General features: G+C 39.8%; 2 protein-coding genes across 2 annotated transcripts in view; both read right to left on the bottom strand.

The window, feature by feature from the left end:
* Window positions 1-10,255, bottom strand: part of sntb2 (syntrophin, beta 2) — a 29,299-nt gene extending 19,044 nt beyond the window's left edge. The window contains exon 1 of the mRNA XM_044124875.1: window positions 9,260-10,255. Within this exon, the coding sequence (XP_043980810.1) occupies window positions 9,260-9,983 (724 nt within the window). The 5' untranslated portion in view covers window positions 9,984-10,255. The remainder of the gene's footprint in view (window positions 1-9,259) is intronic.
* A 2,574-nt stretch (window positions 10,256-12,829) lies between these two features.
* Window positions 12,830-25,222, bottom strand: part of spire2 (spire-type actin nucleation factor 2) — a 29,331-nt gene continuing 16,938 nt past the window's right edge. The window contains exons 8-15 of the mRNA XM_044124874.1: window positions 24,810-24,970; window positions 22,974-23,196; window positions 20,244-20,365; window positions 18,850-18,987; window positions 18,696-18,763; window positions 18,297-18,324; window positions 16,841-16,938; window positions 12,830-13,959 (exon numbers count right to left, since the gene is read on the bottom strand). Coding sequence (XP_043980809.1) covers window positions 13,659-13,959; window positions 16,841-16,938; window positions 18,297-18,324; window positions 18,696-18,763; window positions 18,850-18,987; window positions 20,244-20,365; window positions 22,974-23,196; window positions 24,810-24,970 — 1,139 coding nt within the window. The 3' untranslated portion in view covers window positions 12,830-13,658. The remainder of the gene's footprint in view (window positions 13,960-16,840; window positions 16,939-18,296; window positions 18,325-18,695; window positions 18,764-18,849; window positions 18,988-20,243; window positions 20,366-22,973; window positions 23,197-24,809; window positions 24,971-25,222) is intronic.

The raw sequence follows: 25,222 nt of genomic DNA, 5'->3' as shown, positions 1-25,222 counted from the left end.
AGAGAAAAAAACCCGGCTGGAAACAACATGCAGTGAAGAATGCGTGTTGCATGTTGCAAGCGAAATAAGGACTTCATCAGCAAGAAGCAGGTTAAAATAGGTTAACTTTCCATCAAATCTCTTAGATGTAATCATTAAGCACATTTGTTGTTAAAAGACAAAAAGCAATTCTGGGAAAATGAATAACAGAAGTGGGGACTTGGATTACTCTACTGCAAGCCCCCTTGTGTAAACTGCAATTATGGTCTTGCTTTGCAGCAGTGGAGTTTGTAAAAGCTCTGCTGTGTGACTTTTTGGCAGCGAGGGGACCATTCTACATCTGCTTTTATTCAGTCTCCTTTAGTCTAAACAATGAGGCCTCCAAGCAGCTGTAATCTTTTATATAGTCAGATAAGTCAAATCTATCCACGGTGCCTTGTTTAAAAGCCGAGATGTTTCAAATCCTGCGGGAAAACGGAGAACATTTTGCCATTTCTACCTGCTTCATCCCATTTGGCTAGATCGACTACACCAGGTGGATACTGAGCTAAAACCAACTGGTTTCTGTTCAGGCATAACACAAGACCAGTAAGTAACTAATAATGTCTGTGTCTACCTGGGAGTAGGTACCTGACAGACTGAGTCTCTCTTTTCAAAAGGAATCTTTGGTCTAACTTTCCAAATCTTTACAGCCAGAAGTAGCTCTTTAGCCTCTCCATCATTCCTTTGTGATCATTAAAAAGAGGTTGAATGCATTTGGATGGAACAGCCCGTCTTTCTGGCTTTGTTGCAGTCTGATGAACTCATTAGTTCTTTCAGGCCGATTACTCAGCTCCACTTCTGCTTCTAATTATGCCCATCCACAGAGGGCCAGCCGATCTGTGCGCGCAGTATTGCCTGTATGCTTCTGTATAAATGCGCGAGGAGGAGGAGGATTCCCCAGAGACGCCAACCAGCATCCCATCAGGCCATCCCATCTGCTTCCATTTATACCTCGCTGCCTGCCGGCCAGAGGATAGACAGAAGAAAGGGAAGACGACGTCCAGAGGCAGAGGAGGACTGCCTGACTCGGCACATATTTGGTTGTGGCAATAGCTGTGGTTCAAAGCGACCCGTAAAACTACTCTTCTTCACCGCTTACCAAGAAGTAATTATCTTCCGGAATGGGTGAAATAATAGCTCACAAAGCGGTGAGTCGTTGAGTCAGACCCCGGCCTCTGTACTTTCCTCCCCAACTGCCCAGAAATTCTCCTGTGGTTTGGCCCAGCTGGCTTTTCTCTAGCTTCTCTTTCCTTCTCCAAAAGTATCCATCTATCCACCAATGGCGCAACCCCCTCTGAACAATGCTTTGATTCAGCAATGTTTGCTCACTCCAAAGAGTAAAAAGTCTAAAATACATCAGATTGTGAGGACCATTTTGATTTTCTGCCAGATTAAAAAAAGAAAACTTAATTATCTTCAAGTAAAGTAATTATCTTCTTGATTTGGATAGATGACTGAGCTGCACCGATATGACAATTTGAATCAGAATCGATATCTGATGTTTATATTGCTGTTATGGCCGAAAACAATAAAATATAAAGTTTCCTAAAACAACAGTCCCAATGCTGACATTGCCTCCCTGCTTCAGTAAAAAATTAAAATAAATAAATGCACCAGAATTCACTTCTCTTGAACGAGACCTAGGTTTTTAAGCAGACCAGAGTCCGCTTTTTGGTCCACAGAGTTCGATTGGACATTCACACCACCACAAATGAAACAGACGCTCTAAGCCAGCGAGCTAGAGTTTGATTAAAACAGAATAATCAGGTCTGGTATGAATGCACCCTAAAACTGGGATCCGGACTCAGATAAAAGTCCCCTCTGCTACATTATGATATAACCTCAGTGAGAGCATTTGAAAATAAAAATAAAAAAAAAACAATAAAAAAAACAACAACTAGTAACTGCTTTGTGCTAAAACACTTTTGCAACACTATGCTACCACATTTATTTAATTACATGACTCAGTTTTCTAAAAGATCAGCGTATGCAGTGGACTAAAAGTGGACTTCAGTGTGGGTGAGTCAACTTTCTGCACACTATAAAGCAGATTACGGACAAAAATAATCACATTTATCATTGTCTGCAGCGCCGACAGTTGAAGATTACTGCCGACTGTGCTGAGAGCACAGATTGATGGTACTTTAGCGCCGGCTTTGTTTGCTTGCCCAGCAAATCGGACAAGGTGGATTACCTTGAGGATCAAAGGGATCCTCCTGAAATTTCTAATAACAAAAATGCATCCATTTATAGTGGAGGCACAAAAATGTGGAGCAATCAAATATATTTGTGGGTTTAAATATCAGACGTTCGGCTGTATGGGAAAGAAAGCAGTCATGCTCTTTTTGAGGCTTTGCAGACAATTTCAGATCCTGTGGATCCGAGGACGCCGACAGACTGTGAACAGAGTCGGCACAAGAGAAACAAAAAAAAACTTTCACCACCAGGTTTGTCCCCATTTCATCAATGCCTTTTTTATTCCTCCTAATTACTCAAACAAAAGCCTCCAACTGTCCTTTTCCCACAGCAAACCAAAACATCAAACAGTAACGAGGCTTCTGAGCTTGAACTGGTGTCTTTTCTGATGCCGACTCTGAGTTTGCAGCTCCCAAAATGCTGCAGGCCTGGATACGGAGTAATCAGTCGCAAACGGGCTGAGAACCATGATCAACTCAAATTAAATGTTGAAGTTGACAAATAAAAATCATACCTCAACAAAAAGCAAAATGACACATGCATGCAAAGTACTGTACTCAGATTTAAAGATTTGCTGCTTTTGGGAGTTGTTTGTCTCTCTCTCTCTCTTTTTCTAAATAGTTTGTAGTTTATCATCTGATTAGAATCTATATCTGCAAAGAAAGTTTAAACACAGCTATGAATTAACATCTCCCCACATTCTTCAGAAATTAATTTTTTACCACATCATAAAGTCTGAGGATAAACATATTTTTTACCACACTCTGCAGAGCAGCTTTGCTATAGGCAAGTGATCACATAATAAACCCAAAATAATACACACAAAGTCGACTCAAAGTAAAAGGAAACATTGCAAAAGCACATATTTTTTGGGGGTATATTCATATATTGTTTTCTATTCATTTATTTTTGCGAAAAAAACTTTGTTGGTGTTTAATGTGCTCTACTGCATAAATGAAGCTAGTATGGCATCATGTCAAGATGTTGGCTGAAGCTGGGTGGAGAGTGACACTTTCCACAGGAAAACAAGTTGTGTTCTGACATGAGCTGAAATGGAGGAAGTCATTCCTTGGGGAAAAAAAAGCAAAAAGACAAACTATTGTTTACAAATACACTCAAGAACAAATATATTAACCTTTTAAAACATATTCTTTAGTCTAAAGAAACTAGAACGGAAGTATGTGGCCAAAATGACCACCGTTACCTTTAGTGGGAAAAATGGTAACGCCTGCAATCTTTAAAACACCATATTACGAAGTACGGCGGTGGCAGCATTATGCTGAGGGGAGTGTTTTACTACAGGGACTTCTTACACCACTTCTGCCGGGAGAAAAGGGCCAAATTCCAGCGAATTACTGAGATGTTTAAGGAAGGACGTGCAAAACATTTTACCCAAGTCGGTAAGAAAATTCTACCAAATCCTAAAAAAGATCTTTTTTTTCTCCAAGCAGTGATTATTGTGACATTTAACAAATAGAAATAATGTTGCTAATATAAACATCTTCTAAGTCTTGCTAACAGTCTTCCATAAGAGACTTTAAGTGTAACCCACCCACCCCAGCAGTTCAGTCAGACTGAGGTTTGAACTTGGGTCATTGCAACACCTCACTGGTTGATCTGCTGCTTCATCTGGCCGCATGACCCAGTTTTAGCCAAGCTACACCTGTCATCTTAAAACTGAAACTACATTACTTCTGGCAAACAAACCCAAAACATGTAGGAAAGAGCTGGAGCCAGGGGTTTCTGCTTATATGCTTGGTTTGCTTTTGACAAATATGTTGCATTTCATTATGATTAAACATCTTTACATTAATCTTGTTTTTCAAAAATGTTTTCCAGTTAGTTGATGGCGTTGTGTTGACATTTTAACCAAATATCAACTTATCCAATTCATTTTAAGAGCTGATAACAAGCAGGTTATCAATCAGATTAATCAAGACTAATCCATTTTTGAAATAATCGTCAAATATTTTAGTAATCAATTACTTTTTAAAAATGGGCACCTTCTACAGATTTTCCATCTAACTACTTAAACATTTTTAATACAACATTAGAAATACATGATACTGTCATAATGATGACATCACACCTGTCATGAACATGAAGGAGTCCTTATGAATGTCTGACTGATGTCACGAAGTGTCATTCAAATAATGACACTTTTAATGCAAAGTTGCTCTAAAAGTTGCACTGAAAGTCCACTAAAAGCACCACCTTCGCATTGAAGTGTCAATATTTCCAACATTTAAAGTAACTTTACATTAAAAGTGTCATTATTTACCGAATGACACTTTGTAACAACATTCATAAAGACTCCTTCATGTTCATGACAGGTGTTATATCATGTTTATGACAGTGTAATGTCAGAGTTATACGCACCCTGTCAAATAAAGTGTTACCAAATACATTAACGGATGCAAATAAACAAAATTCAATTCATTTTTTAAAAATAAGACAACAAACATGTGATTGCCAAAAGAGCAACAACACAGCATTCAGTTAGTGAATTTGAACTGTGTGAAAGCCAATACCAGTTTTGGCAAAAGGTGTTTTATCTTTAATGCAAAAAATATACATATTTTATACAATTTTGGATTAGCTTCACCTTTTTTATGCAAGTAACCTTTTTTGGAATCTCTACTGGAGTTAATGATTAATCGATTATTCAATTAGTTCATTATTTCATACATTTATTAATCACAATTCATCCGATTAGTTGTTTCCGCTCTGCTGGCAAGCTTCAGGACGGTAACCAGTGTTGGCATAATTACTTTGAAAAAGTAACTTTAATCGGACTACTGATTACTCCTTGAAAAAGTAACTTAGTTATATTACTGACTACTTGATTTGGAAAGTAACTAAGTTACATTAAAAGTAACTTTTTAGTTACTTTCAGCAGTTGTTAACAACAACGCCCCGCCTCCTGTGAAAATCACATTGATCTTTACCAAAACTTAATTGTAAGCTATTTTATAATGGTAACATCAACAATGTGTCTCCACTGATAAGATTGAACTGAAGAGGAGATTGTACAAAAAAATAAAAACGTGAGTAATTTGTGTTGTCCACTGTTGTCTGGAAAACTCTAAGAAGGATTTTACAGCCCCCCCCAAAAATGAAGCCCAAAGCCGCTTGTAATAATCGGACTTGGCGACAGAAACTGAAAATAGTTCCAGTTTTTCCACCAACAAAATCTTCCTCCATTGTTTACATTTCTGTGATAGATGCCGGTCACTCGACAAGACGAGTAGAGGAAATACGATTAAATAACAAAAGAAGATAGTAACGCACAGTGATTTTGATAAGTAACTGTAGTCTGACTACTCGATTTGAAATAGCAACGCGTTAAATTACTCGTTACTGAAAAAAGTGGTCCGACGTCAGTAACGCGTTACAAATTAACGCGTTACTGACATCACTGACGGTAACAAACGCTGGCCTGAGCATTAAGTGCTTCATCTACTTAAAGAAGTGTAAAGTAAGCGTGAGTCAGGCGTGTTAAAGGTGTTAGGAGAAGAACAGGCTGAACTGAGGTGCAGTGAAGGCAGCATGAGCGTCATTCCTGGAAGAGCTCAGAAAGGAACAAGAGTTTGTGTGACTGAGTTTAAATGGTTGCTGATCACTGGAACAGCAGCTGGTTATTTTCTGTTTACAGAAGTGGCTTCGGATCAATCTCTGCGACATGAATTATTTAAATCGCTAAAGGCTGCAGAGGAAGCACGAACCATCCAAGTCAGATGACTGACCTCTGCCCCAAATAAGCACGTGTGAGCGGAGGTCAGGAATGTGGGGCTCGGGAGCTAATTGAGGGAATATCTGGGAGTTTATGTATTTGTGTGCTGCCACTGCTTTGTGGAGGGTCAAGCCTCACTCTGACTGACCGCCGCTCCTTTCACGAAGCAGTGGCAGATCCACAAACGCTGCGATGACAGGCAGCTGACAGATTCCTGCAGCAGCACACGGAGCCTTGATCGCTGCTTTTCACAGAGGCGCCAGCAGGCAAAGTTCAATCTGTGGTTTCAAACCAAAAAACGTTTCATTCCTGGGAAGCATAAAGACTCTGCTGTTTCTCTGATTATAAAAGATAAATAGCTTGGCTAATCTGATTCTGAGTGGGTGGAAAAAAAAAAAAAAAAAAAAATCAAATCACATTTTCACAGAGCAGATTGCTGAAAACGTCTGCTGGGTTCACTTGGTTTTATGTTGGGAGGAACACAACAGGCCTGGTTCAGACTTCAGTGGAAATGTGTCCCTCATTGATTAGTTCCTACAATTTGCTCTCGTCAGAATTCAACCCGCGTTTATTCCGCGCCATTAAGCACAGCTTTTAGCTGTTCCCAATGTTAAGTTTCCAAACCCTCAGGGCTCTGCAGTCCGCCTGTCTGCAACTCTTTTCAACTGACGTTCAACAAAAATGCTCCCGGTTTGGGACCCTAATGCTGGTTCATGAAGCCCTGTGTGGCGGGTTTTACGACAAACACGTCACCTCTGGCTTTGGTGTTTTATGTAATAATCGGATTACATTAAATATTCTCTTTCAGATTTATTACAAACAACGTCACCAGTTTCTTCTGATTCGAATAATAAAATCAGAATGATTCTCTGATGACAAAGTCACAAGAAACATTAAAAATACTGAGGAGTTTGAGTTTTACAAATGAACAATAATCCAAAATGAATGGAATAAAATTATATTTCTGATAAGGAATGAAGTATGACGCCCCAAAATAAGATAAGAACACCATGGTGAGATCTTGAGAACTGTCAAACCTTCAGAAACAAGACTGTATATATGATTTAAAGAGGCCTCAAAAGATATAAAACCTGCCACTTCACTCTAAAAAAATAAATTAAATCATATACTAATGGAGGACAATTAGGACAACTGATAACATGACCAAATCTGGCTGTCACAGCAAGTTCACCCTGAAAGCAGACCGCAAGAGGCTGACAGGAGAATCCACGCAAACTCAAATATCATCCCAGGAACTCCACTGGACTCTAACTAACACAGATATGAGAGTGAAAATCAGTCAAATCTGGAAGAAACCAAACAGATTTAACTTTAGTAGGAGGTGTGAAAGAAAGAAGAAAACTGTATTCTCTAAGAATACATGAAGGCTGTCAGTTTTCAGAAAAAACCTAGACAAGAGGATTCAAATGGGGACAGGCATTTATCAAATCGTTTATCATTTATTGTGAAACACTTTTTCATGGCAAGAATGTTAACTTATCGTTGCCACAATAAATTCCAAAACTGTCCGTATTGTTGGGATTGTCCGTTTTACTATTTTCTCCACTGTTAGTTCATTAATATCAGCAAATATTCTCATTGGATTTATGCATAGATGCAGATTCACACTAACGCTAATGTGGATATGTTCGATGCAACGGTTGACATGTCTGTAATGAACCGATGAATCAAATCAAATCAATAATTACCAATATATTGTGTGCATTTTAGTGACACAAAGCACATTTATTTTTATGCCTATTGTCCCAAAGAAGCACAATACAAGTGGGTTTGTTTTTCAGGAGCAGTTTTTGAGTTTGTGGGACAACAATTGCTGTATCATGCAGTCACAGACCCACGCAGTTACCTTCACTTTTATTGTTACCTCAAAATATTGCAATAAAACTTTAGGTCCATAGCCACCCACCTTTACTTCTAGAGTCATGCTCTTTGGAGAGAGGTGAATCTGATTTGAGCTCCAGAACGGAGGACGTGTTTAGCAACCCAAATACAGCTAAATACAGCAACCCAGGAAAAGAGCCTCACACCCACTGTTAAGCATGGAGGTGGACGTGTCATGGTTTGGGACTGCAGCAGGGCCTGTCCACCAGAAAACCACTGCATCCACCTTGAAATAAATCGTATTGGTTTAATACGGAGCAGAGACAACAACCACCTGTCAATGGGACATGACATGGAGACGATCTGCCTGCGTTTCTGTTTAGGGGTAATGAAAGCCCATATTGTTTTGTCAGCGGCCATCATGTTTCTGCATCGTTGGTTCCACAAACACTGGATCTCACCTCGGACTTTCATTTCCCAATTAAATGCGAAATCCAAACTCATCTGAAACAGAGCAATTAGGACCACTTAGCAACAGTTCTGTCTTTTATGTCCTCAGCCGAAGTAAGACTTTTGGCATTGTCTCTAATTCAGAACAGTCTTAACACAAGGTTTGCAAGGCTGTGGTTTTTCCTGTTGATTGTATCTTTTTCTGCCAAACGTTTTTCTTCTGCTCAACTTTCCGGTAAAATGTTTGAACATCCATCTTTTGAAATGGCCTATTGTGGTTTACCACATGGACTGTCTGCTCAGGTCAGCAGTCTTTACCATTATTGTGAGGAAGTTTCTGTGTCAGAAATTTTAATACTAAAATGTTCTGCAAAACTTAAGTTTGGTTTTCACTACAAAAGCCATAATCGTCAAAATTGCCAGACATAAAAAAAGCTACTCTGCTTGTAAATAATCTAAATAGTAGATAGCTCTCACTGTTTGTAAATGATCATTGTAATAAATTACCTTGTTAATGATATTCTGATTTATTGAGACCACTGTATAAGATGCAATGTGAGCCAATCCCGACCAAAATTGTGATTAAATTTACACAGATGTAAGGTGGTATGTTCAGCTGAACTGACTATGCTTCTATATCTCCTTTTGGTTATAGATTGAGTAAAATAAGTTTTTATTTAGGATGGTTTTCTACCATTTTACCTTACAAAACAACAAAGAGTTATGAAAGTTTACAAAACACTGAACATTAGTTCAAGAAGAGCAGACTGGGTCCATGTTGAGATGAAGGTTCACTTTGCCCTAATCTGGTGACCTGTTGAGTTTGTTTCTGGATTGAAAGTTTCTTTAGTCTATATTGATAATTTTTCAAGTGTGCAATTAAATTGGTAAGTAAAGATTCATAGTACTAACTGCCACCTGTTGTTGACTTGAGTGTATAAAAGTTTGGTAGGTGTTTTCACACCGCGCAGTTTAATCTCGGCCTTCAAATCCCCGCTCTCGCGTTGGCCCACTTACCCTCTAGCGTAACTTCTTTCCCGGCCTTCTTCAGCGCCTGGACCGCCATGTCGTGGGTCGCCTCTCGGAGGTCGTTCCCATTCACGGACAGGATCGCGTCGCCCACCCGGAGCGCACGGCTCTGGTCAGCGGCGAGCCCCGGGAAGATCTTGGAGATGAGGATGGGCATCCGGTTCTCTCGCCCTCCCTTGATGCTGATCCCCAGCCCGCCGGATTCTTGTTTGACAACTCGGACTTTCCGCACCGCTTCGGAGGAGCCGTCTAAGTTGACCGGGGGGTCGCCTTGCCTCGACCCGAAGCTTGACCCGGGACTCCCGTAGCCGGAGCCGGGGCTCCCGAAGTCAGAGTTTGCGCCGTTCACCGGGTACTTTCCAGAACTGTTTACACCGTAGTTTCCATCGTACTGACTCCGGCTGACGCTTCCTCGACCCGGGCTGCTACTGCGCCCCCGAACCACGTGATTCTGATTCTGAAGTTGGTCTGGACCCGAGGAAGAACCGCGACCAGGGTTCCCAGGGCTCGATCCAGGGTCGTTTCCGTTCGACATGCCATTTCGGAGGCCAGCCGACGGGTAGTCCCACTGATTTCCCCCCTGTCCGCTCACCTCCGCCTCGGCAATTAAAGTCAGCGTCTCCCGCGTGAGTTCGGCCGCCACTCGGATCCAACGGTCGCGGAGCAGAAGGTCCAGCTGGCCGTTTTTGTCCGCTCTGGTCCAGACTGCCATTCCCAGACGGTTAGCCTGCTCCGAGGCGGGCCGCTCTCAATCTGAACTCATCATCAACTTTTTCCTCTTTTTCAGAGTGCGCACAGGCAGCGACGAGGCTACACTGGTTCGCATCGACACACCCACTCCCACTCCCACTGTGGGTGGAGGGGGGAGAACACAGGGACTCCAAGAATACAAGGAGAGGAAGAGAACAAGCGGCTGCGAGCGGCAAGCCTCGGAGGGCTTGTCGATTAGTTCAAGCTCTAAAGCTGACCGACTTCCACTGAAGTTAGCATGAGGACAACTTTGTCACATCCGCTAAAGCCTTTCAAAATAAGAGTTCTCAAAATCACTGAAATAAACTTTGTTTTCATAGGTTCTAAGAATCAAGGCATCCTGAGAACACTTTATTCCAAAAGACTGTCGTTAGAAAATGACTTTTAACACAATTTTTGTATAATATTCTTGGAAAAATACTACAATTTCCTAAGGATGTAAAAATGCACTATAAGATACGGATGCTGCGAGAACCTTAATTCTGTAAAAGATTTCATGATTTAAAATTTTTAATATAGTGGAAAAGTATGCACAGATATTGGACACTTTTATTAGACGCACCAGTTAAATTCCCTGTTAACTCAAATAACAAATCAGTCAATCTGTCCAGGGATATATGTGGTGAATATTCGTTGATGACAGGCTATTGTGAATATTTCAGAAACTGATAATTTGCTGAAATTTGCATCCACAGTCATCTTTCAGCTTTACAGAAAGTGGGTCAGAACAAGTGACAATATGCAGTGAACAAAAAAACGCAACAGTAGGTCATGCTGAGTTCACCTAACAAATCTAAAATCTAAGATTTCTGACACTGTTCAGTCACAAAGAATTGGAACGGTTCTGAAGGCAAAAAGAAGTCCAAACTCGTCCCAGGTGTTGGGTAGCAGCATCAGAGCAGGAACTAAAATGGCTACACAACTTGATGAAAAAAAAAGTGCTGGGATTCTTCAGAAAATAGAGAAAATGATTGACAACTCTGCAGACTCTTCATCAGACTGTTATACAACAACAAATCCGTCAGAGGCTTTTTAAGACTTGCTTATAATAAAGACCTATACAGGAGATCCTTCCTCGACACAGCCATCAGTATCTACAAAACTCTATTAAGAAAATTAGGGGTTACAATATTTAACTTCCCTCAAATGATAAAGTATTTTTAAATTGAATTGTGATAATTACATTTTAACTGAATTCTTCGTTACCCAAATTAGTTTTTTTATTTGACGGATATTTGCTCAACATGTATATTCAATACCCAAACTAATTAAGAAAAAAGTTAACAAAAATTTAGGTAGACACAAAAACAGGAACGTGATCACACAAAAATATTCACTTGCCAATAATACGGGTTATATGAATACATTGTGATCCATTTTCTTACAAATATGGATTGATTTAAAGAGAAAACTCACTTTAAATCAACCCATATTTGTAATAATAACAATTAGTGTATTATTCTTTTTTGTTTTGTTTTTTTCAAATAGTTGGTAAATTTGGATTATGTTGAAAATAAACTAACCTACAAAAATTATAATAAACAAAAGTTCAATAATCAGACATAAATAGCAGCATCAAAAATGTAAATTTTTTAAATGTAAATTTTTTAAACTATGGTTAAAAGCTTGAAGTAACAACAGCAATGAATGGAAGATTTAATGCGGTTTCTCTACGCTTTTATTCTGAAGGTATTTCCTTTTTGAGTCTAAGAAAAAAGACTTACATCAGCTTCTGTCGGAGAGTAAAGTCAGAGCCAGATGACAGGAGGAAGCAGCCAATAGGAGCGCAGACCTAATTATTTATTCATGATCAGGAGGCGGGGCTTCCATACAGGCCACATTGGTCCCTGACAAGAAAGCGAAGCCTCCGTTTACTTCATTAATGGATTCCTCTGCTGCTTACAGGACACTTTCATTTTCCCATCAGTTCCGCTTTTAGAAACCATGAAGCAGACACTCACTTCTGCTCATTTTACAAACGTTTAAAATATTTTTTTTCAATTCATTTTGCTATTCAGGTATAAATGGTTGGGACTCACTTTAAGGAAGACTCACTTTACAGTTGCTGTTATTTTAATTTCTTTTTAAAATAACCCTCCTGATTATCTAAATTTTCATCCAGTGGTTTTAGCTTTTTACTTTGTCGTTACATAACACTTGTGTGTTGATATAAATCATATTTTTTGTTTATTAGGAAAAGGTTCATTTGTATCATGGTCCTTATTTTTTATTTGCCTTTCAAAATAGAGTAATCTTTGCCCTATCGAAAATGCATTTTTTAAATAGTTTTATAAAATTATTTTTTAATACAACATTTATTAAAAAGGTTATATTTTCTGAATAAATGGATATTTGAACACTGGGAGACACGAGGAGAAAAGATATGCTTACATTTTCTATCGCAAGCCCTTTTTTTTGCATCTGAGAGACACAGGTAGAGTAGTCTATTCATAAATAACTTTACACATAAAATTAACCAAAATATGTTGCATATATTGCTGACAACTTTTGACCCATGCAGAGCACCAAAACGCAGGAACCCCCGAAGGTCAAATATCTCCTAGTTATCTAAACATCGCCGTAAAAGTACTGAAACACAAAAATATTAACAAAAAGCAGCAGCCTACACAAACACTTGAACAGACATTTCTGATGTCTGTTCAAGCGTGACATTAAAGATACTCCAAGGTGCTCCCTGCAACATGTCAACTGCTCGTTCTGATCAGTCAAATTTGTACAATTGCAGGACTGCTGTGCTCCTCTGTTGTTTGGTGAGCCCACAGTAAAACTCGCAGATGCAGCACTGGCTGTGTTTGTCACTGGATCTTTATTGCAGCCGAGGTTCACGTTGTGTTTACAAAACCAGAACAGATTGCAAAGCGTCCATGTGGGAGTGAGAGAGGCGGGAGATTCACCTGCTCGCCTCTCACCGCGGTCGTCATGCTACGTCGGCTAAAGGTGCGGCCCGCAGCTTCACCCTGTTACATTCACAGTGTCGCTGCTGTTTCACCCCCCACCCTGCCGCAGGTCTGGGGTCTTCACAAGGGCTCGTTATGCAGCAGATTGTTTTTAACTCCCCTTTTTAATGGTTAAAAATAAATATTTTACTGTTTACAAGCTATTAGGTTTGCAATTTTGTTCTCGTAAGGTACATTCATGACAAAAAAAACAAGGCAACCCATTGGAGTTAAATGCTAATGCAACACTGCGCAGCTTTAACCTCGCAGCCCTGCCTCTCAACCTCCAGTGCTCCCCTCTGATTGAACTCCTCCCGCCCAAAATGTGTGAGTGAAGGTTTGGTGCAGCAGATAGGGCAGATGCAGAGAGAGATTTAAGTGAACAAGTGTGTTGAGAGTGAGATGGTGAGATAAGGAAGGTGAAGCAGTTGTGCAAAAAGCTGGCATCTCTACATTCTTGCTAAAGAGTTCTTAACAGCTTCAGTGATTTTTTTTTTTCCTTTTCATCTTTTAACCTAAACGTCACTATTAAATGATACATTTAATGCTCCAACCCAGCAAAATTAACTTTGAAGCACCTTTACTGGATTATATGATTATTAAGACACGCTGCAACCCTCCGGGAGCCCTACCCTCTTTAAATACCAACGTGTGCACAGTGAGGTCAGAGTCTGAGCCAGTCATTGCTTCGTGCTGTGGACCGTCTCGCTGCGGCGGAGCTGCGATGAAGGTTGTTGGTGGTGATGGTTTGGTTGAGGCAAAGCCTCAAAGTTGGACTGTCGCTGCAGCTGTGGCCTCTGAGCGGCTTTGGCCTCTCTCTTTGGAGTGTTGTTGAGGATGTCCAGGCTCCGGCGGCTGGAGGAGATGACGTCAGCGACGAACTTTGTGCATTCGGCGCAGATGTCACGCAGCGTGCAGCCGTGAGCGTACAGGTGCGGGAACTCCTCCTCCACTGAGCGGCGGGACAGAGTCCGCAGGGATCTGCAAGCAGAAACGGAGGATGGGGACGTCTTCACATCTTATATAAATCAGACATGTAGACAAATAATTACAACATTGAATCTATAACACAAGTGCGTCATGTTACAGTGGAACAGAATTGAAATTTTTGTTTGTTTCAGTAATTCAATGCAAAAAGTGAAACACAATATCCAAACAAATTTATGGAAAGCTGAGTGGAAGGAAAAAGTCTGTAAAAAAAAAAAGAAAAGATGCACAAGAATAACTGCAGCCTGGAAAAAATTGGAGGAGTTTGGGGGTATTAACAAGGCTTAGCCCACATTGGAGAGTTTATATTTATTATATTTATGCTTAGTTCAGATGAAAAGGTTGGATTCACTGAAACTGAAAAACTACACAAATCTGATATTATCAGACTTTTATGAGCGACAGCATTCTGATCCTATAAAGGGCTTGATTTTTTTTTTTTTATGGTTGTAAAAATTAAAGTAAACAAAATTCTCCAAAACTAGTAATGCATCAAAATAACTACTGGTAATCGCTTATTACTGGTAGTTCAGTCAATTCGGTGATAACCTCATCCCACGAAGTCCACATTGGAACGTATTTTTGGAAAATATTGTTCATCATGACAAAAAGAGAATAAAAATCTTTTTATCTATGCTCTGGTAGTAAACACCTGAAAATAGTCAACACATTTATTTATGTTCACATTTTTACAACACTTTTGGCAGGATTGTTAGCCAATTTAATTTAGGAAAAAAGTGTTGCAATAATATGCAGTCTGACAGTCTATAGTTCACTTTGCAACTTATATTTTTGGAAGAAAAAGTAGATTTTGTGTTCCTTTCTACCAAAGTCAGAGTGAAAGAAAAAACGTGTGGACGCAAAGTATAAACAAACAATAAAAATAAAAAAATTAAGATCTATGATCTCAAGTGGATGAAATGCTTGGATGAATGGAAAGCAAAACAAATGTTGAAGTGAACTAAAGCATGAAAATGATGCTTCAGCAGTGAGCCAGGAAAAATCGGTCACTGTGGAGAAGACTGAGCTTTCCGACTGAAAGAACAACAATCTCAGTTGTAAAATGAAAACCTCCCTGAGAGCAGAGAAACACGACACCACACCAGCTCTGCTTCTCACCAACTGGCTGCCTTCAAGGCGGGAGGATCGTAGTGACAGCTGGGTAATTATTACATAATGGCTGCTTAGAGGCCGTGTTGGAGGCGCTGCACTGATTACACAACAAAGGAAGGAGGGAGCGTGTGTGAGGTGGAGGTGGCTGGCTTGAGGAGGCCAGCTTCTAGTTCTTATTAGGGAAAAAGTTAGTAAATCGTCACTAATAAGATAAAAAGTGAGATAAAGAGGAACTTTAAACATTAAGGAATATAAGCTACAAATAAAAAGATAAATGGAGAGAAACAACATTTAAATATTACTTGGTTTTACAATTAATTTATGTCCCGAGTCAGGCCATCTTCATTCCCAATGTGAGTAAAAACGCTCAGCTGTCTTGTTGCCTGAGTTTCCACTGAGCATTTAACGTTAAGTTAGTTGAATTCAGAGTGTGCATATAATTCAGACATATGCACAACACTGTGCATATGTCTGGAGATATCCCTCTTGCATTGAGCTTAGTTTGACTTCCTGTTTGGTGCGGATTTTATTGTTGTTTTTCTTCCTTATATATAATTAGTTTTCTTATTCACGCTTTCTTATATTATTTTAAAGCGGTCTGGTTCAACAACTCTCTGACCTTCCTGATGGTTTTTCCTTGGACCTTTGATGCTTCTTACTCTTTTTCATTCTTGTCAAGTGATAACCTAACATGTAAGAGAACATTTTCTTAATCTGAAGCCAGGTTTACTCTGTTGTTTACTACAGGTCTCTTAGATCAACTCTTTCGTTGTGAAAGAAAAATCTGTGGTTGGGAGGTGAATCTGCGGTCGGCAGACTGACAGAATTTAGTGCTCCAGTCAACAAAGATAACCCGAGAGAGAAATCCAGCAGTGCCAGAGACGGTCTGAGAAAGTTATGCAAGTTGACTGCAGACTGGTTTTTGGAACCTGAGCATCAAATAAACCACCAAGCAAAACCACCTTCAAAGATTACAAGAAACTTTTAATTAATGTTCTAAAGATGCCGCTAACAGTAACTTCTCCTCTTTACTAAAGATAAACAAACAAAGAGTATTTGCTTAATCAAATGCTAACAACGTCAGAGTGTCACTCGGTGAAAAACACAACCAAATACTGCTGGGTAAACCAATAAACCAGAGGCTGCAGAGTCTAAAAATACTCCTGCTATTCTATATTTTCTGTCTTTCATAATTGTTTAGAATTGGAAAAAAAAAAGAAAAAAAAGAATCATAAACACATTTCATACATTTCCATAAAATCACCTAATAAAGATGTGATGTGTGAGACTCACCTTGGTTCCCAGCACCGATTTGCATGAATGTGCTCCAATAAACATGTTTAAAAGTGGCAACATTCTGGAGAACGGTGAGGTTTTACGACGTTTTCACCTGCCGAGCCTGAACTCAACACAGCTTCCCTTGTCGCCTCCAAAAGGTGTTTTGTCCGGTTAGTGAATGGCTGCCGCAAAATGAAAGACTCTTAAAGTTGCAGCGTTTCCCCTCGAAAGTAAGAGTTTGGGGACGGCTGTGTTTGACGGCTATGAAACGCACGTATTTGTCCTGCTGTGGAGGAGGGACTGGAAATATACACTTCTCTTTTCTTTCTTTTAGCTTACATGTTGAGTTGACCCAGTTCTGTTGGCAACAGCCTGCTCTTAGCAGACAAATTGATTGCGTCACTATCACCTTTTCTCTGGGACCAACTCAGAGGTATCCAGTTACTTAGACTTTTTAAATTGCTTAATAAATGCAAAGACTCACTTGTAGACTTGGCTTTTGTGTCCATGGCCTTTTGGGGTGCCGTGAAATCCCACAGTGTACACAGGAATGTGAGCCATCTTCTTGGAGGGAATCTTCATCTGAAGTCAAGAAACGTGAACAACAATCCAGTCAGAAAAAGCAGAAAGTTGGAGGAAAAGAAGCAGTCATGTTCATTAAAAATACATACTGATAATAACTGATTCATACAATTTATCAGTATTATTTTACTCTCATTGCACAGCAAGAAAGCACTGAACACACCTACAAGCAAATGCAGACATTTTTAATAAAACGATTAGAGTGACATCAACACAGATGAGCCACAGCACCACATGGACCACAAACAAACAAAAAAGCACAACATATCCAAACCTACACAGCACAGAACCACACATCCAACACGGGCCGGGACTGAGGCGACAAACAAAAACAAAAACAAACAAAAAGAGCAAAAAAAAAAAGAAATTTGACGTCAACAGAGGATTAAACCAGTGTTAAAAACCAAAATACCTTTATTTACCTGTTTCTGCTGCAACCTTTCTTACATTCCTTAATACTTTTCATGAACTGTTTTTAAACTGACTCGCAAAATAAACAACTAGTAAACATAATCAAAAGATTAACAGGAGATAAATTTGTTCTATTAAAGCTGTAAGCTTTTGAATTTGCACATGATTAAAATAGTGAAATTACATGTTCTTTTGCCATTGTGACGTCACTGAGTAGAAATAATAGAGGTGGATAAATGTGGCGATTGCAGTTGTTTAAATCGCCTTAATTTCTGATTCACATTTTGTCATAAAATGATGGTCATGGAGACGACTTGTTTCAACTTGAAAAACGTGCTCTGCATTATAAACTTTACATAAACCAACTACTGTTCAAGCCATATAAACAGAGTAGGGATGCACCTTCATGATAATTTAGGTCAGCATTGATATCCAATATTAACATTTCCCCTGTGGCTGATAACCAACATTATACATACTTCCCTGCCCTTTGAACACCAAGAAAAAACGACCAGACTGTTAAACACCAAACAATCCAGCTCTGGATCGGAGTCACATGACCAAACAAATGCCACAGGACACACTTCCTGTCTCTCCTGAAACACATATACTAAAGGCAACTAGATGGAAATAAACATAAGTCATTAATATTGGGCCAGTTTTAAGTATGGGACCAAATGACTAACGTAGGTCAATTAGACGGCAAATGCTAATTAATCAGAGGGAATAATAAATAGTTTTTTTGTGCAATGCTTTTTGTGTTTACCCCTTTCCAAACTGTCCATGATCCCAATCCAACAAACAACATTGTTTGCTTCAAGCAATGAAAATCAACCTGTGGTATTTTTATGAGTGTAACTATTAAAAAATATATAAAACAATTTAAAACATAGAGTGACACAAACTAGTATTTGGGAATAAAATAAATATTATATGTCTAAAGTTACCTTTGCACTACAAGAGCCACACACTGACCTGCAAGAGGAACAAAAACAAATGAGTGTTATTACAATTCAAATCTTAAATAGTTACTAATTCCTGTGCTTCGCACTACAGTCATGGGATGTCAAGCTGCAGAAATGATTGCATGAAAACAAGTTTGATTGCCTTATTGTATATTTTTTAATTTGGGACTTAATTAATTCAAAGATTTTGAAAACAAATCTTTGAGACAACATCAGACATTTAAAGATCGAAAAACATAAAAGTGGCTAATGCTTAGGAGAAATTCAGACTTTCCGTGTTTCATGTGAAATTTAAACACGAGATCATGTTTAAAGATAAAATTATTAAGAATAAATATTCCAAAAACGCTCAGAAGGTCCAGTCAAACTTTTCTTGGCTACCTTTTGCACAGTAAGCATGTGGACGGCCACGAGAAGAGAGGGAATTTCACTCTGCAGCAGCAGCAAACCTGAGGAATCAGATGCATGTAAATACTGACAACATTTACTGCAAACACAGCAGAGGCAAGAGCAACAAGGAAACCAAAGCTGCTACCTTTCCTCGCTTCAGGTTGCTGTACAACTCTTTGCTCTGAAGATATTTCTCCATTTCTGCTTTGACGAGTACTCGACGCACATTGATGATCTCATCCAAAGTAAGGGCCAGACTCTCAACGGGGTGGCTGAACTCCTCCTGAAGAAAAATCCAGGAGGAGGAAGAGGACCCATCAGCCTGATGACTCGATAAACACATACATGTATGATTTAAACAATAAATAAATTCAGAATGGGTTATAAAGAGGATATTCTAAAACTGTAACGGTATTGTTCATGTTGCAGAACCTGCTGCTGTTAATCTAAAGCTGAATGTGCATCAGCATTCCTGGGGCATTAGGTGTTTTCATGAACAGCATCTCAATAGGATATTCCGATCTTTACTTTATACAGCTGATGTGGTTCCGTTAGAGTCTGCAGCCGTTTGGGAAGTGGCCAAGAAGAGAGTCAGCTCTGGTCAGAGGCCATGGATCCATACCAGAAAAACCTGGACTCTTCCTCCAGATGGAGGTTAATCTCTTTCCTCAAGGGAAGGTTTGAGTGTCTTGGTGTCTTCTTTAAAAGTAATGGTATGACGGAGAGATCGGAGCGTTTCTATTATTATGATGAAAAAGGAGCTAACCCAGAAGCCAAAGCTCCTGATTTAAATGTCCACCAAAATATTAGAAGATCAAGATTGAGGATATACAGTACTGACCAAATGTTTGGACACACCTTCTAATTGGATTCATTTAGAAGGTGTGTCCAAACATATGGTCTGTACTGTAATTTAACATCCTATATGTAGAGAGAGAGGTCAGAGTAGAGTCACTGAGTTAGTTAGGGTCACTTGAACCTGTAATTATATCGCGCTTTGGTGTCTTCCTTTAGAGGAAGTGATCCAAAATGTGGGCCAGTCCTAGTAGATCTATTCTGGTCCTGGAACTCATTGGGATGTCCCAATAAAAGCAAAAAAAAAACGTCACTGGGTTTTAACCAAGTTAACACGTTAACACCGCCTTTACGGCTAACAAAACCTTCATTTTGCTGTGAATGTTCAGCAGATTTTGTGTGCGGTTGCCAGTGTTGGCCAGGACTCTCTTGTAAAATAGATTTTTTTTATGTCAGTGGGATTTTGCTGGTGAAATAACATTTAATAGTAATAATAAAAAAACAAATGGGAAAGGGGATGTTTTGAATTAGATCATGATCCATTACTGCCACAGTGTGTGTGGATTAGATTGGACTGATTGATGGTTAATAAAAACCAAACAACCACATCCTTTTAGAGGTTTCATCTGATCTTTATCTTCTCACTTATTCGGGAAATTGAGGTTTGAAAGACCTAATATTGAATCTAGCTCTTCGCAGTGTTCTTTCTTCACTGTCTCTGAGGCTGCTGGGATTTTATCTCACCATCCACTGGTCTTCGCTCCTGGAGTCCGACGTCGTCTCGAGACCCTCCGTGGCCTCGTCGACCGAACTCAGAGACAGGCGAGCGGGAGACGGGGGCACCCAGCCGTAGACGGGGAAGGAAGCTGGGTGTGGAGAAACGGATTAAAAGTCACTGAGAGGAAATAATGAATAAAATACAGAGAGGTGGAGGTTGTATCAAATGTGTACAGCTGAGACCGGATGAGGAAGGCACATGTAACACAACTACTCCATGAATTACCCATCAGCCTCTTTCATTCAGCACCGTCGCAGATCTCAGCCCCGTACAGCGTTCGGCGAACTCCTCTAAAGCTGTCGTGTATTATTAATCTGATTTCAGGAGGGAGATTTGGCTACGTCTGCTACGTAGTTCACAGTGAGGGGCGGGCGGTCCTCACACGGCTCAAACTGCTGCTGCAGATGGAGGCCGTCGATTTGGCTCCAACAGGCCGAGAAGATGGCTGAGACAGGCCAGTAAACATCATCCGTGCACATAATTTGGATCAGCTGCTGATGACAGATGCAGCTTACAGGCTTACATCCCTACACACAGTTTAAGCAACAGAGCCCCCTGTTGGCGGGGTTAAGCACTACGTGATGAGCTTCTGCGGATTGCACGGCAGCTGTGCAGAAGCTGGGAGTGGACCGGGATCGTTTTTCAGACGGCGAGGCTGTTAGTGCACAAATTATTGCCATCGAGCTGAACCTGCGCTGCTGAAGCCCCATCACCCAGTCTGACTTTATCAGCACATCTTTTTATCTAATTACAATCCATCAAACGTCTATTAGCATCCGCAGGGCTGATCGGATCCCCGTCAGTGGCTGCTGTTCCAGCGTGGAGAGAAAAGGCTCTTATTTCAGTGAAGCAGCAGTAATTTAATAACTTTTTGTACTTGGACCAGAGAACGGAGGCAGCAGCGACGTAATGTCTTTGCAAATCACCAAATTATTTGTCCAGCCTAAGCTAGAAATGGAGGAAATAAAGAGTGACATTTGTCGTAAAATCAGTGGGTTTGTTGCTGGGCTGCTTACCTAAAAATATATAGTTCCAACACAGAATAAGAGCTAAAATCTCACTGTTTGGGATAAGGAGTTACAGAGCTGCCCCTCCCCCACATGTTGCCGCACACTGCACATGTTGAAACATGACTGCTACATGGAAAGCCATGCTGAACATTAATTCTCCGTTTTTTAGAACCACTGGAAAGTTTGTCGAATGAACACTACTTGGTGTTTAGCGCCACCACACTCTTATTTTGTTTTCCAGGCTTTCTAACATATTTTGAAGTCTTCAGCTGCTTTGGTTTAAAGTTTTTGCACAGTATTGCTCTAATATGTTCATCTTAAGTTCTTAATTTTCTATATGCAACCTAAAGAAAGCATGTTTTTTTTTCTGAATATGACAAATTTCCCCTTTTTCATTAACCTGAAAGTCAAAATCTGAGGACAGAGTCACTAGTCGGTGCTGGTAAAAATATCAATAATGACGTTCCATAATGCCACAGTTTTCCCTCGCTAGCAAGAAGTAAATGTGCCTATAAATAAATTTAAATAAATAAATAAGTGTGCCTATGCACTTATAGTTTAAGATTTTTTTTCTGTGTACTCTGCTAGCCAAGCAACAACCTTTCATTTCATAAGGAAGAAAAATATGGCTGCTAAGAAAACCCCAGTCATGTTGTAGAAGCTAATGGAGCCACCTTTCTCTCTTACTGAGGTTCTGTGCTTTAAAATCCTATACTTTCCAAGCTAACAACTGCATGTCAGTCAAGTTGTTGTTAACCAACTAATGTAAGCCTATTATTTTCCCAGTGATGCTTTACAGAGTGCAGAACTGAAAAAAATGGTTACTCGGGTAAGTTTACTTGAATACTTCTTTAACTGGTGTTTATTCTATCCCTACAATAACTTTCTGTTCTGTCCAAACTTTAATTGCTGTGCTTTTGTAAAGCCGGCAGGTAAAAAATTAAACAATTGAAGCCTCTGTTTGGCTTCGACCGACACATTATCTTCACTGAAGTCAATTTGAACTGAAAAACAAAACAAAACATAAAAGTAATAAATCTCAGATTAATTCTTAAGCAGATTTTTTTTTTAATTTGTCCATCTTTCATCTTATTTTTTTTTTATGTCTCACTGCATCCAGTGATGTCATGTTTTTATTTGCCTTTGCAGAAGGAAGATGCATCACAACCACCTGGATTTGCTTTCTGAGGCTTTGTCTCCCTCTAGAGGAGGAGAATTAAAACTGCTGCTGAGAGCAAACAGCTGGGCTTCCCAATCATCTTCCTTTCAGCCAAACTAAAAGGGCCGTAACACTCCCACAAGCTCCAGATGCGAGTCAAGATGCAGATGGGCAGAAGAGTGTAATGACTGCACATCCCTGAATTGGCTGTGATTGAGACACAAAAAGATTTGAGTTTCTAACTAGTCCTGCTACCTTGCAAAAGTATTCATACTGCCGAGATGTTTTCACTTTTTCCTGCATTACGACAAAACCTTCGGAAATATTATTGGGATTTTATGCTGTAGATCAACACAATATGGCTTATAATTGTAAAAATAAATAAACAACAACAACAACAACAACACAACATCCCACTGCGGTTTTAAAACGTTTTACCAGTAAAAGTCTAAAATGCCTTGTTGTTTGAAATCTCTTTAGCCGCTAAATTGATGCAAGGATATTTGGCGAGTGGAAATCCATCAGACCTCGGTGATAAGGAGGCGCTCCGGCACCAGTCAGCGTTCTGGACCGCGGCCTCACGTCCTGCAGTCTGACTGTCTCGCCCAGCTGGGCCGACTCCGACAGCGAGGGAAGCAAGTCCCCGCGGAGAAAGGCCAGGTCCTGCTCCGAAAACGATCGATCTCTTTTCAGCGGCGCCAGAGAGCTCTCTGTCCTCCTCATGTCCCCACCGTCCGGGGAATCCTCTTCCTGCCGGGGTTCAACGAAAGACGTAAATTATTACACAACGTTGGAATAGTATGAAAAAAATAACCAAATTATTCATTTATCTATGATACAATGGACTTTTTTTTTTAATCAAAATTCTAAATCTCAAGTTGCTGACCTCCATCTAGCTTATTTTTACAATGTAAATGTAAATGTTCAGTGTAAATTTATGTCAGATATATTTTTACAAAGGTCAAACTTAAATTCTCTTTCAGGTAAAAGACGTACAATAGATGCTGTACAAACGCTGCAATTGTAGGTTTGTGGGATGAACAGGACTGGAACATTGTTCAGGTAATGGATGTAGAAAGTTTAGCATTTTTTTCTTCAGTCATGCCTGACAGAAATTTAACTTTTGAGTTAAAATTTACACATTCAAGCCAAGCTGCCAGATTTTTAACAATCAGACAATCTCAAGAAAATCAATATGATTGCAAAAACACAGAAAAAAAAGGAAAACTACCACCTACAAATTTAATGAAAAGTTTTTCTTTATCACCTGAGATTTTATTCAAGTCATTATAAAAATCTGTTAATATCCAACACATTCTCACACCCGACTCGTCATATATTGACGAGTTGGGACGCCGTCTGACCATGCGTCACATATTGACGCGAAGGGTAGCCCTTCAAATCAATATGTGACGACAAACAGGTTCCTTCACCGTAAAATGTTGACGAATTTGACGATTTCGGAAGGTCGCATGTTTTACATGGATTATTCATGCGAAGGGTCCTCGCAAACACTGCCGAAACTTCAAAACCCCGCAAATTGGTTAGGTTTAGGGAAAAAATTACGGTAAGGCATAAGGTAAAACCCCTCGCGTCACATATTGACGTGAAAGGACGTCCCACGCGTCAATATATGACGAGTTGGGAGTGAGAACGGGTTGTAATATCTCATAGGTCTGTGTTCAGACATTTTGTGCTGCAATACTGTTGAAAACTAAAAAAGGTAACTATTTTAATTCTTAGTTGTAGTATTTATTAATTAAAAGACACACGTGGCTATATATTTATCTTTTTTTAAGCACTGAAGCAATTTGAATGCAATACCAAGTGACTAACAACCAGTTAAATCAGCAATCACCGAACCTTTGCCTATAATAACCATAATAACAATAACAATACTAATACAAATACATTCAAATTTGTGTCCTGCTTTTTAAAACAAATACTGACAATTCCATGCATTTTGTCTTCATCAAATTACAAATTTCAAAAACAAAACGTGAAGCAGACTTTCTAAACATTTTTATTAAGTATCCAAGGTAGCTTTTCCAACATTTACAGCACGTTATTACATATGTCAAAAAAAGGAAACTGAAATGCTTTCTTTTTTTAATGCTTTCCATCTGAAAGCATTAAAACCTTTCAGATGGAAGAAATATCTTTAGTCTGGATGTTTGTGCAAACCTAAATTTCACAGGTTTGATATTTTACAAATCACTAAATCTGCATAAAAATGTTTCTCTTTGTCCAAAATCAAAACAGGATTCATCTCTCGGCAGAGAAGAAACCAAACCCACCAATGCAAGGAGCAAGAGTGAGAAACACGGAATCAAAACGAGCGACCGCCGGTGGCTCTTTCTCACCTCAGAGATGCTCATCTCCTCCATCTCAGCCAGCGTCGGGGCCTTGAGCAGGACGCGAGGCCGCAGCGACGGCCGAGGCTCCGACACAGACAGATCAATGCACGACGTGGATTTGACATCGCAAGGACACGTCTGAGCCAGACAGGGCAGCGAGCCGAAGGCTGAGAGAAGAGAAGCAATCGCAGCGTTAGGGAAGTCAGGAGCTCTCGGATGAGAAGGCGGGGAAGCTCAGGCGTGCTTCGTGTGCAACTTCAGCATCTGGAGCTCATCCTCACAATCATTCGGAGACATCAGAGTGACTGTAGCTGCTGCATTTTGAATAAGTGGGTCACAAAAATCTAATGCATTTCTCGTTTTCCTTTCACCTAAAACATTAATGCCAACCTCGGCATTACTCTGTCCATTCGTAGCTG

Source organism: Gambusia affinis, linkage group LG08, assembly GCF_019740435.1.
Source record: "Gambusia affinis linkage group LG08, SWU_Gaff_1.0, whole genome shotgun sequence".
In the NCBI taxonomy this organism is placed as follows: domain Eukaryota; kingdom Metazoa; phylum Chordata; class Actinopteri; order Cyprinodontiformes; family Poeciliidae; genus Gambusia; species Gambusia affinis.
The sequence above is the reverse complement of the archived record's forward strand: the minus strand, read 5'-3'. Positions and strand labels throughout refer to the sequence as shown.